The 12,979-nt window shown below is 37.5% G+C and overlaps 1 protein-coding gene across 1 annotated transcript in view; it reads right to left on the minus strand.

The window, feature by feature from the left end:
• The window catches only part of si:ch211-15d5.11 (nuclear receptor coactivator 7), a 32,277-nt gene extending 21,028 nt beyond the window's left edge, over positions 1–11,249 (minus strand). Inside the window, exons 1-2 of the mRNA XM_052036088.1 lie at positions 10,516–11,249; positions 646–812 (exon numbers count right to left, since the gene is read on the minus strand). Of these exons, the coding sequence (XP_051892048.1) occupies positions 646–695 (50 nt within the window). The 5' untranslated portion in view covers positions 696–812; positions 10,516–11,249. The remainder of the gene's footprint in view (positions 1–645; positions 813–10,515) is intronic.
• Positions 11,250–12,979: the final 1,730 nt, after the last annotated feature.

Raw genomic sequence — 12,979 nt, forward strand, 5'->3', positions numbered from 1 at the left:
CTTATACAACTGCTACATAATGTCCCAACACCTATACTCAATGCTCTGACTGAAGGCCAGCATGCTAAATGCCTATTTCACCACCCTGTCTACCTGTGACACTGCTTTCAGCGAACTATGTACCTGTACTCCTAGGTCCCTCTGTTCCATTACACTTCCTAGTGCCCTACATTCATAGTGTAAGTCCTACGCTGGTTGACTTTCCAAAATGTATCACCTCACACTTATCTGTTTTGAAATCCATTTGCCAATCCTCGGCCCCCACTTCCCTCACTGATCAAGATCCCCCTGTAATCTACAATAACCTTCTTCACTACCAGCAACACCTCCTAAATTTGTCATCTGCAAACTTGCTGATCAAGCCTTATGCATTCACATCTAAATCATTTATACAAATAATGAATAACAATCATCCCAAAACTGATCTTCTTTGCAAATTCTTTTTCTATTTCCCTCCACATTTTAAATCTGCCTTAAACCAAAAAAAATCACAACTTAGAAAATGTAACATGCAATGTTGGCTAGGTTTTACCATGTATAAGTGAACACAATTTGCATAGTCAACCTATGACTTAACACTTAATTGTGGAAATACAGGTTCCACAGGGCATGTTCTGAGACAAGGATTGCCATCGATGAACCTACTTTTCTTGGGACATCGCAAACCAGTATTCCTCGGATTTGTTCCGTCCCATATCCTGAGATGCAGCACTCCAAACTTAAGCAAATGCGTCCTTTTTGCAGGAAGTTTGACCTTTAGGCATAGAAACATCATCGAAGTTTGTCTTCATCATCTTTAGAAGGATACAGGCCTGCAATTAAAAACATTAATTTTTATAATTACTTAGTTAGTACTGGTTAATTAAGTAGTGATAGAGATGGGAGGAACATAAACGTACAACAACATTCTAGACCATTGATGCGTTATGTTTTTTACAAAACACCTTTTAAACATTCAAGGTAAACCACTTAAAGATACTAAGGCAAGTTACAGTAAAATTCACTAATCTTGGTAGGCTTGCATTTTGGTGATCCTGGACTGGCAGGATTTTCCGGACAATTGGATGTTATTCCCTAATAATACCTCAAGCAACCTTTAATATACTTTTTTTTTAGATGTTACACAGTAATGCAATACATTTTTCAGTGAACCAGGGGTGAACTTAAAGAGAATACGGGAAACAAAACTGCTCGTTTTAAGGGAGTGTGGGAAACGGGGCCCGGTGAGTTTAAAACGAGTGTGGAAGGAGGCGCTGTGAATTTAAAGGGCGTGTGGGAAAAAAATCATTTGGTCAGCTGGATGCTGAACTATCGCAATTTTTGAACAATTGGATGGTAGATTACTGGAGTTTTACTTTAAAATCATAGCATCATCTCCAAAGAAAGTAGTAGAGGTAATTTGGTAAAAACTTCACTAAAATTACATAACAGGCATAACAGATTTGGCTCTTCATTCAAACAATAATCTCCATAAACAGGAACATCCTTTACAAGCTGGCATCCAGATCTTGCATGCTTTCCAGATACAATGAACCTCACGTTGGATCATGGCAATTGGCATTTTGAAATGTTCATAAAATATTCACTCCACAAGCAGTCTGTTGGATGATGGGTTCATTATTGGGTGATCTCAGCAAGTTGTAGGGCAACATTTAATTCTTGCTGATTTGTATAAGCAATACACAGGACTGCAAGAGGCTGCAGAAGGTTATAGCCAGCTCCATCACGGGCACAACCCTCCCCACTACCAAGGACATTTTCAAGAAGCAGTACCTCAAGAAGGCGGCATCCATCATTAAGGACCCTCACTATCCGGGACAAGCCCTCTTCTCGTTATTACCATCGGGGAAGAGGTACAGGAGCTTGAAGGCACACACTCAATGATTCAGGAACAGCTTCTTCCTCTCTGCCATCAGATTTCTGAATGGTCCATGAACCCATTAACACTACCTCATTATTCCTTCTTTTGGGGGTACTATTTATTTATTTATTTTTGTGATTTGTAGCAATTTATGTCTTTGCAGTGTGCCACTGCTGCAGAACAACAAATTTCACATCATATAAGTCAGTGATAATAAATCTGATTCTGATTCTGATTCCAATCCAGAATAAATTCTGATCGGTCTCATATCCACACCTGGATGTTGGCAGGGGGTGGGGATGGGAGAAGGTTGGGGGTGGTTGCAGAATAAAGAAAGCTACTAAAAATAAAAAAATAAATCAACATAATGTGTACAAGTATCTATAACACAATTGTAAAGGATGAGAACACCATGATAATCAATCTTCTATCTGGTCAAGAATAAAACAGGATGCAATAAGGGGTGATGTAATAAAGTGAGTTACTGTTTCACAGATACTGTTACTCATTTCTGGTTTGCCAGCCACAATTTACTTTTATTTTGTTTGGAGGAAATATTGGAGAAGATTATTTTTATTTTTGTTTATAATGAATCATAATTCTCTCTTTAAGTCAATAAATGTCAATAGATTGTCAAATTAATTATCCAAAAATAGACTATCTACCTATCTGTAATGCCTATAAAAATAGAATAGTTAGATGATGTTATAAAACTGTATGATGCAGTAGCCCGATCTGACTAAATGTTATATTTATTAACAGGAGTGACTTAATTACTAAGGAACACAAAAGCACCAAGGAAAGTTTACCAGTTTAGCAATCACTTTATCCCCCGATATCCCTCCACGGATGTTGTCCAAATCTAGTTACTGAGGTATTATGCAATTATTCAAGTGCAGAGAACAGCCATGAAGGTGATTCCTGACATCAAATGTCTGAGTTATCATTACAGGTAATGTCTAATTTTGTAGAAGTGAATGAAATAATTAAGGGAGCGGAGAACGAAAGCTTAAAGTGGGATAAGGGAACAGAGGTTCAAACTACTATAACGTAATGGATTCAGGGACCTCTGGTACAGGTGGACTAATGGAGGCAAATTCTTGAAAAAATGGCTACTGTAATGAATACATGTTAAAAGAGCTAATTGGACTTCTTATCCATAATTATTTCAAGCTCTTATGAATAGACAAAGAACTTGTGTGTTCACAAATCACATATAAAACTGCTTAACATTCAATGAAGTACTCTTTCAACTCAGATAAATAGTTATGTTCATTTCTGTTGTATGTAAAGTGTACTATTTGCAAATTTCCCAAACAGAAGTTTAATTTGGTTTGAGAAGTAAAGAAATTGTGGAAGATAAAATGATCAGTCTTGGGATAAAGTGAAGTTAAAGTGGTAAAACTTTCCTTGGTGCTTTTGTGTTGCTTTAGTAATTCGACTCACTTCTGTTAATGCATTTACTGTATAACTATAAAATTCCAGAATGTTTTGTGGATATAAATCAGCATGGAATTATGTGAATAAGAGGAGATAAGAACTGCTAAAAACAAAGTTAATTTGATGCCTAAAAACAACAAAGATTGAATATAAATTAAACTGCAGGAGAACTCTCTTTATGAAGAAATGGTAAAGTTTGGAAATGGAATATTATCCCCTCTGGCACAAGCCAACTGTGTGGGTGTCTTAGAAGCATTAGCCTCATGGGAGCCATTTAAAATGCAATCGGAACCCCTATCTTGGGTGGTCCTGTGATATACCTGGCTTGTTCCCAGTGTGTAAGAATGGTTCTGGTGATATTGTCGTGGAAGGCTCCATTTATTTGGAAAGTGCCATGTCCGCTGTCCTTCATAGCAGAGTTTGAGCAGAACAACATCTTTGACTACAAGACCTGCATGGGAATGTCCTCAAGTCTCTGCATGAAAAGGAGAGGGTGGATCCTGTCAGATGGTTCCAAAGAGGACTGTTGGAAGTCACTTGGAAGAATGCCCCATAAAATCTTTCCAACAAGCACTCATTTGGCCTGTGGTGAGAAGGGTTCTTCCTGTCAGATCATCTATGGACACAGTGGTAGTTTCAGCTTCACTGCATGCCTCCTTCAAGGCAGCTACAGTGGGAACGAGACCTCATCCATCTCCTTCTGCAATGTGCTTGAAGAGTCTTTGTTGAGGTTCATCCCAAGCAGTGTGTAACACAGGACTCTGTGCCCGAGAGGCTAATCCCAGGGATGTGTACTGAGACAAACGTCGACTCCGGCTAGGAGATCGTCAGCTCAATGGAAGACAAATATTGGTCTGCCTGAAACTTGCTGGTCTTCCGGTTCAAGGAGCTGTCCACAGCCAAGTGTTGCTGACTGGCATATACCAAGGTGCAGGAGCACATGCTGAGGGACACACTGAAGTTTGGTGCAAGAACCACAAGGGCTCTGTGGGGAAAGACCACGGTTTATGGATCACCTACCACTGGACACCGACGATGGAATGTTTGAGAAAGAAAATTAATGTCATGTTGACATAATGAAAATATTATAATGAAATGCTGGGTACAGTGAAGGAGGACAAATGAGTGATCCATATATACACAATTGCAAATTTTATGAATTAGTTTTAGTTTTAGGGGAAAAAAATCCGGCTTCTAACCAGCATCACCAACATCTAGCCACAGGGAAGACCAGAGTGGGAATGTGATATGGGAAATAAAAGGGAAAAACTTCTTCCAATGTTGACTGGTGGGGCCTGAGAGGAAGGTGTAATATTGGAACATTATCTTTCTTTTAAATTCTCATTCTTAATCTCTTTAATGGAATGTCTGAATAGTATCATCCTTGAATTACAATTGCAGTACAATAAACTCACTGATTATCCTGATAGTTAAACCAAGTAAGGTCCCGGCATATTTACACAACTGGATACCAATTACATGGCTTGAAGAGGACTGTAAAAGTTGCCCTTATCCCTAGCAAATTAAAGCTGCTGTCTGTGTACCACCACAATTTAACCAAAATGTCTTCAAGAAACTCCAGGGTTCAGAATTCAGCTTTATTTTATGTCATAAGATGTATTATTACTCACAAAATAGCATGGAATTTCCACCATTTTAACAGTACTGCAATTCAAAAGTATTTAAATGCCTCTAGGGGGTTTTGACAAGTCCTGGGGTCATAACAGCATTTAGCAACATGGTTAACTCCTAATTAGATGATGGTGGACTAAGACTTGAAGCTAGAGACCTGTACACCAACATCTAAGATTGTGCTCAGGTAATTATACACAGATTTCTGTTTTGTTAAAGGTCCTGTCTTTTGAGCGAAATGTTAAACTGAATCCTCATCTGTTCCCTCAGGTAGATATAAAGCATTACAGGACACTACTTCATGAAAGAACATGGGAGTTATTTCCAGCATCCTGGTCAATATTTTTCCTTCAGTCAGTATCATTAAGGAACGCAATATGGTCATATTATGATGTTGTTCATGGCAGCTTCCTACAATAAAAATTTTTTTTTTTTGATTTGATTGTGAAAGAAGCTATAAAAATAAAAGTCTTCCTTAAATAATGTTTTGTTTTCATGGTTTCTATCAACCATCAATAATGAATAGTGCTTTATACTGAAATAATTTTCTGCCAAATGGATTAAAATGTTGGGAGTCAAAAGGAATACTGTCTCTTTTTGGAGGGCAGAGGATCAGAAAAGATCTGCATAGAATCAGAAAATTTACAGCAAAAAGGACTGGAATGTCATAGTGATCTGGCTCAGGGAAGGAAATCTGCCTTACTTATCTTTGTCTGACATCAGAACCACCAATGTGAGTGGCTCTTTACTGCCTCACATGCTCAGGGGCAACTAGATTTGGACAATAACATTTCCAGTGACATCTGTACCATGAACCAATAAATAAAAAAAAGCTCAGGAACTGAATCGAGGACTCTATAATTGGTAATAGTTCATCAATATATTGCTGTATACAGGCTATAAATGCACCATTTTCACCCTGGTACTGGGGAACTATTGTCCACGACTGGACACAATCAGTATCCTTGCCAATTGAAAAAGTACTAATCTCACTATCATTTGAGATACTGTCATGGCTTAACTACTTCTCTGGCTTATCCTTGCAAGTTCCATTTAGTAGTTTGACATCAAACAGTGCTGACTCAAAATATCACGCTTTAGGTTCTGGAATTTGGTTGGGATGGCTAAGACCGTACCAATGAAACCATCTTAATTGTCTTCTTTCTCTATGCATCTTCCAGAGGAATTTCTTTCTTTAGAACTCAACATTGAATTATGGTCACGAATTTATTAAACACACGAGTACACAAAAGATTACAACAGTAACTGCACATCTAAAGTACTTAATTAGTTGTAAAGTGCTTTGAGACATCATGAGGTTCTGAAAGGCACCATATAAATAAGAATTCTTTAATTTCAATTGAATTCATTACTGTGTTTAGACAAATTTCAGGTATTTTCTATCTTGCCAATATTTTAGTTTGGATTTAGACAAATAAGAATCCATAAGCTATCTTTTAACATAATCCATTTCTCTTATCTTGATGACAGAGATAGAGAAAAGTTGACTTATCTACTATCAAACCATAATCAAAGACCCCACCCATCCCAGACATTCTCTTTTCCTCCCCCTCCCCTCAGGCGAAAGCCTGAAAGGACGTACCACCAGACTCAAAGACAGCTTCGATCCCACTGTTATAAGACTATTGAACGGTCCCCTAGTACGATAAAATGGACTCTTGATGTCACAATCTACCTCGTTATGATCTTGCACCTTATTGTTTGCCTGTACTGCACTTTCTCTGTAACTGTTACACTTTATTCTGCATTCTGTATTGTTTTACCTTGTACTACCTCAATGCACTACTGTAATGAAATGATCTGTATGGATGACATGCAAAACAAGTTTTTCACTGTACCTCGGTATATGTAACAATAATAAATGAATTTGAGAGAAGTTAATTTAGTCATTTAAAAAAGTGAGATCCAGTTTATGAACTCTAGTCCACTGGAATCAAAACATCAGAGCCACAAATACAAAAACAATTTCTAATTATCATTACAAATGGAGCTGAAACAGAAATAAAATCAATCAAGGACTATAACTGGAAAGCCCATAACTAAAACCATCTCTTGATGACGGATTAAGTAGCATTTAGATGAGTACTTATGTGATTCAGGGGACTATTCTATCTGTATTGTACTGTGCAGATGTGGTAGATGCCATTTGCTTGTATTTATCTGTTGTGTAAAATTATGATCTGCTGACATCACTCAATAGTGCTTCCAAAGCTGTAGAAAATACTAAAGAACCAGTGTGTCTTAATTTACTGTTCAACTAATTTAAGGCCTGTGGAGTAAAAGAAAATGGGACTAGGTTAACAAAAGCAGACTAAGATAAATATATGGATTACATTCTGTCAGCAGACAGTGTCACATCAAGGGAGCTTGGGTAGAGATAAGGCTTCAATGATGGTTGCCTGTTTCATGCTTCTGATTGGGGCTGGTGCCCTCATCAGTAATGTGAGATTGGGAATTTACTGTCTGGCAGATTAGGGTATGCTATTACCAACTATAGAATTCTTGATTCAATCCCTGAGGTTTTTTTTATGGTTTACAGAATGTGGACATCACTGGATGTGTTTGCATTTAGTGTTCAACACTAATTGTCCATGAATAGATGAGATAGTTAAGAGTCAACCTGCTCATTGGGTCTGGAGTCACATACAGGCCAGAACAGGTAAAGATGACAGATATCCTTCCCAGAAGGATGTTCATGAACCAGATCACTGTGGCAACCCAGTTGTTGTTAATTTTAATTTTAATTCCAGATATATTTAATGATTTAAATTTAATTTAAAATTCCCCATCTTTCATGGTAGGATTCAAATTTGTGTCCCTCGAAAAATGATTCAGCACTCCAGCTGCTGGTCTTGTACTTAACCACTGCTTTTGTATTCCTATATCTGAATTTCCCATTTTCAGAAAAATGTTGATACTTTGTCCACATGTTTTTTGAATGACAATCAACTTGCTATGATTTCCCTTGACTGCATTTATAATTCAGCTGTCCACTTACAACGTTGTAAAAGCAGGTACTAGTGGTGAATAGTTCTTGCTGTGTAACTAATCCATTAGAAGAAACTTTGTCCAGAAATTCAGTTGCAAGTGATTGCCGTTGATATATTTCTGTTGGTATTTAGAATTATTGAGATAAAATCCTTAAGAAAATATTTTCTTTGTGTATCCCTGCACCTATGGTTACTGATTAAGAGTTTTTACTGATTATAAAACAGTGGGATTGAAACAGAAACTTTGGAATGCTGCAATCTCATGCAGTAACTGTGTTACCTAATGCTCTAATCTAATAAATATCTAATTATCTAAATATTGCAAAGCTAGCTACCAATGTTGTTTCTTTCATTCCTGGTGTTGATAAGTTTCCAGTGTCAGATCAAACTGGTTTCATGGATAAAAGAATAGGAAGGTCCTGGTTGATCTTTGGTCTGTGCTGAATTAGTTGATTGCAGTTGAGGACAGCCATACAGACAACGGATGAATACAGTTCCCCTGAGTTAGCAATGTTTTCCCTGGTTCTTGCTCCAGGTTGCTACCAATCACACCCAGTGGAAATACACGTGTAGATGTTCAGTCAGAACACGTTGAAGCGTGAGATGGCTGGTTGATTGATCAAGTCAGGCAATTTTATAATTAAATTAGTAGAAGACTGCTGTATAGATACCATGTGGCATTTTAACTTACAGTGTATAAAGAGGGCTGATGTGGGACAGCCAGATTCATAGGGTGATAAAATGAATTACTTAATGAAAAAGATGTAGGAGGATAGTTGTGAATAAATAAACGACAGTTGTGAATAGAGAAATGATAATAGGACATCAGGAGAAAACATATTTAGTGATGTTGAGAAAGTTTCTTTAGAAGTCAGAACAATTAGCATTAAATTAGAGACAATGAAACCTCCTGTGTTTAATTGCTTGGCTGGCTTCAGTCCAGGCAGAAGCCCTCGCTGGACAAGGGTAAAATTAACTTTCAGTCATGATCCAATGACTCTTGCTGGAAAATATGAATGGGTTCATACTTGGTGATGATGATGCCTTTTGTGGGCAAATGGACGTTCACATGGGGAATCACCATTTGAGCAAGGAGGCTGCTTGAACAAAGCCCACTGAACTAGCAAGAGATGGAATGTTTCATATGGAAAGGGAGAATGTAAACAAAGTAAAGCAGATTAATAGAAATGTATGACACAGGCAGCCATTTGACCATCACCTCCATGATGGCCAGACACAACCTATTTCCCATCTCTTGATCTGTGGTCTTGCTGGAAATATTTATCTCAGCCAATCAAACTCAAGGTTCATTCCGGTTCTCCAACTGGCATATTGCTGCACGTTGAATTTTCCTTTTTAAGTAACAATCAAAGTCTGAATGCCATCAATGAGGTGGAGAAACAAAGGGTTCTTCAATTGCTGTTTTTTTCAATTTTCTAATTATCAAGGGAGGCTGAAACGGCCTCTTTATCTCAATAAGTTCCAGGTGGCTTCAATCAGTAAGCCACCTGAAGTTTAGCTGAAGTTTAGCCTGTATGCAAAGAACAAATCTTTGCTCCAAGCTACCTATGCTCATTGCTTCCTTACCTCCTAGGCTCTCACTTTCCAGACTTTCAAGAGAAGGCTGCCACCAAAGATACTTGGAGTTTTTTTTTGTTTGTTGCCCATTGAGGGGATATGAACGTTGCTTGCAAGGACCATTTACTGTTCATCTCTAATTAGCCCCTATACAAATATTAAAATAAAATGATTAAAATAAAAGTTAACTTGCCCTTTCCCTACTAATCTCCAGGTTGTAAACCTCATTGAAATGAATGGGGTCTCCAAGCCTATGCTGGAAATGACTGATGTAGGATCAGAGAGGTAGACCCGTCAGCATAATGTTGGGGAATCCCAGAATGTATGAGTCCATGTGGAATTGACTGACAGAGTGGTGACAAATGAACCTACATCTCACGTTTGTGGGAGCAGCTGAATTACAGCAGTTCCCTGTAGCCAGAGCCAATCTGATACCTTCAAGAGTAGGAGAAAATTTCCATAAAGAACATATAGAATGTTGTTTGGAAATAGCAAACCAAAAAAAGTGAAATAAGATCCTTGTGCTTAGGGAGAGTTCACCATTTTGCCAACTGTCTCAGGTATCCAATTGTAATCAAGTTCTGAACTGGGGCCAGATATCTTCTCCCAAGAAGGAAGTCATAACATCTGTGAGCATCTCTGTAACCGTAACACTTTATTCTGCACTCTTGTTATTGTTTTCCCCTGTACAATCTCAATGCACTGTTGTAATGAAATGATCTCTATGGATGGCATGCAAAACAAAATTTTTCACCGTACCTCGGTACATGTGACAAAAATAAACCAATTTACCATCGGACCGCTAACTCTCAGAGTTTGGCTTGTGAACAGCATTGGTGGAAGAAGTCCTAGGAGCTAAGTTAGGGCCTTCTCTCAGTTTGGGAAAGTGTTTGGAATAGATCAATTCCACAGATAAATCTGGGAGAAAATATAAAGGTGGAAAAATGAATGTGGTGTTAAAAACTGCTGAATATAGCAGCAATTATCTCCTACCTTGATCAAATCCATGTTTGCTCGTCAATGTGGGTAGTGTATCATTTGCTTTATTATCTTGTTTATTACATAATCCACACCGATCATCTTTAGCTTTGTTTATTATATAACAAACTTCTTCGGCCTTCAAGCTTGACAATTCAGTATAAAGTTTTTTCTCTCCTGGGTTCTCCACCATCTGAGACCATGGATATCTACATCCTTGATCTGATAGATTTATCTCACAAAATGATGCAGATTTATCTTCTGTATTGTTGAGTGAATCACAGGGTGTCTCTCCCTTATTTTCCTTAAATAACTGCTTCTCTGTCAATATATGGGATAAATACTGGTTGCCATCATAATTTGCCTCTGGTTCCAAGATTCTTTCTCTTGTAAATTTTTCAGAACAGTCACATTGTTTGTTCCCTGACATTGAATTTTTCCCTCTGTATTTTTCTGTGCTTGTGAAGGGAAATGTATCTTCATTCTCAATTTTATCATTTTCTTTCAGGTCCAAACACATTATATTCTCCTGCAATTCCATCATTTTGTTGTGCGATTTTATATTAACCCGACATACAGAATCTGGACAGGAGGAGGGGATGCCAGTAAGTTTTGTCAAAGTTTTAGCTTCTTGGTCAGTGGGAAATAAATCAGTTTCTTTGACCTCTGCACAACGTGATTTGCCTTTGATCTGAGCTGCTGTAATGCTACAAGGTTTTTTCTTTTGACTGGAGTTTGCAGTTTCTCTTTCTGTCTGTTGTACTTTACTTTGGATAGGAACTTTTCTTCTATAAGAGAGAGAGAGAGAGAGAAAGAACTCTTATGTTCCATTCAGGCAAAGCAATTTAACATGGAACTTAACAGTTAAGTAAGAGACTGTGCAAGTACATAGGGAGGAATTTAAATTCCATTCCTCACCCATTCTTAACAATGGGAATCACAACTGTGACCTATAGTTTCTCAGGTCCTGTTTCATCTTAAGGTTGGACCAGAAATCTGGTTTGCTGAGACAGATTGGTAATTGTCATTTATATAGGCTATGTACCTCAGTTTTTATGATCAGGAGTATTGTGCTGAGACTTTACCAGAGCAATCCAAAATTAATTGCAAGCACTGCTCTCTTCCTGGTATGTTCTCCAGCTCCATATATAAATCCAATCCAGAATTAGAAGTGAAATTACAACAGCAGATCACATGGTGGTGCAAAGTAGTCTTACAAGAATTCTCTTTTCAGCTCTTTTATCCAAACATCTCTTTAGCTTTCTGAGTTCAGTCAGGTTTGCTTCTTCTGATTATTTCTAATTATACCAGTCTCTCCTCTTCCATCATCTATAATTTCTCTTTGGTTCCCTTTAACCATAACACAGGTTTGCCTAACCACTTCAGAATTTGTCAAACTCTGCTCAGCTTTTGGGATCTACATTCTTTCCTCTGGCTTTGTTCCAACACTTAGGAATTCTATCCATTGTTCTGTGTCTTTTCCTGGAGCTTGCTTTTTTCCTGGTGTTAATTTGGGAAAAGACGCCTGAATATTAGACCGATCTAATTTAGCAATCCTCTTCCAGTTTTCATTTGTAATGGCTCTGCAGTATTTGTGATAAGAGAATGGTTGGTTTTAATTAAAAAATAATGTCTGAAAAGCACAATTTGAAGATAGCTTTATACAATTATAGTATTTGATATAATAAATGTTATAATGGTTTGTTGATTGCAATTTCAGCTTTATTTTGAGGAAGTGTAAACGTTTAAACATGGTTGTGGTGACTGAAAGCCTTCACAGAGGTGTAAGTAAACTGAACCAGGGTCTGGTTGTTGACTGTCTAGTAATCTTGGCTTTATAAAAACTCTTTCGATGCAGGAGATCAGATGACTAGCCTTTATCAGTTGTAAAAATGCTTTGGGAAATTGGGACTCTGTATCCTAGAATCTAGTACTTTCAGGATTGACAGAAGTATTAAAGTCAGAATAAACTTTTTAAAAATAAAATCATCACTGAAGCAAGTTTACCCATTTAACATGTATTGGATGGATTTGACATCATAGCTAAGAGTCTTCATAAAAATGTTCATGAAATATATGAGAGTGCTAAATAAACCAGCATCGTGTTTAACTAGAAGACAGAGAAAGGAATTTGTTTAAGTTGTTAATTGTTTTACCGTGTTATAGTTAAAATGTTTTAACTTTACTAGCATGAAATTATATGCTGAACATTAATGCTTTAAAAACAAGAATATAAAAATCGCAATATGTTCATTTTGACAGTGGTTTCATTCTTTCTCTTCAATTGTTACGGATTCCTCGATGGCCATGATACAACTGGAAACACACACCCTTTAGTATTTCACACAGGTAGTTAAAATTCACAATGTGTGTGTGCACTCTAGAAGTCTAGTGTGGAAGATATCACATTTGAACCTAATTCTGCCCTCATCTGACTCTGACATTGACACATGCATGCACATGCATTGCCTTTCTGTAG

This window comes from Pristis pectinata, chromosome 22, assembly GCF_009764475.1.
Source record: "Pristis pectinata isolate sPriPec2 chromosome 22, sPriPec2.1.pri, whole genome shotgun sequence".
Classification (NCBI taxonomy): Eukaryota; Metazoa; Chordata; class Chondrichthyes; order Rhinopristiformes; family Pristidae; genus Pristis; species Pristis pectinata.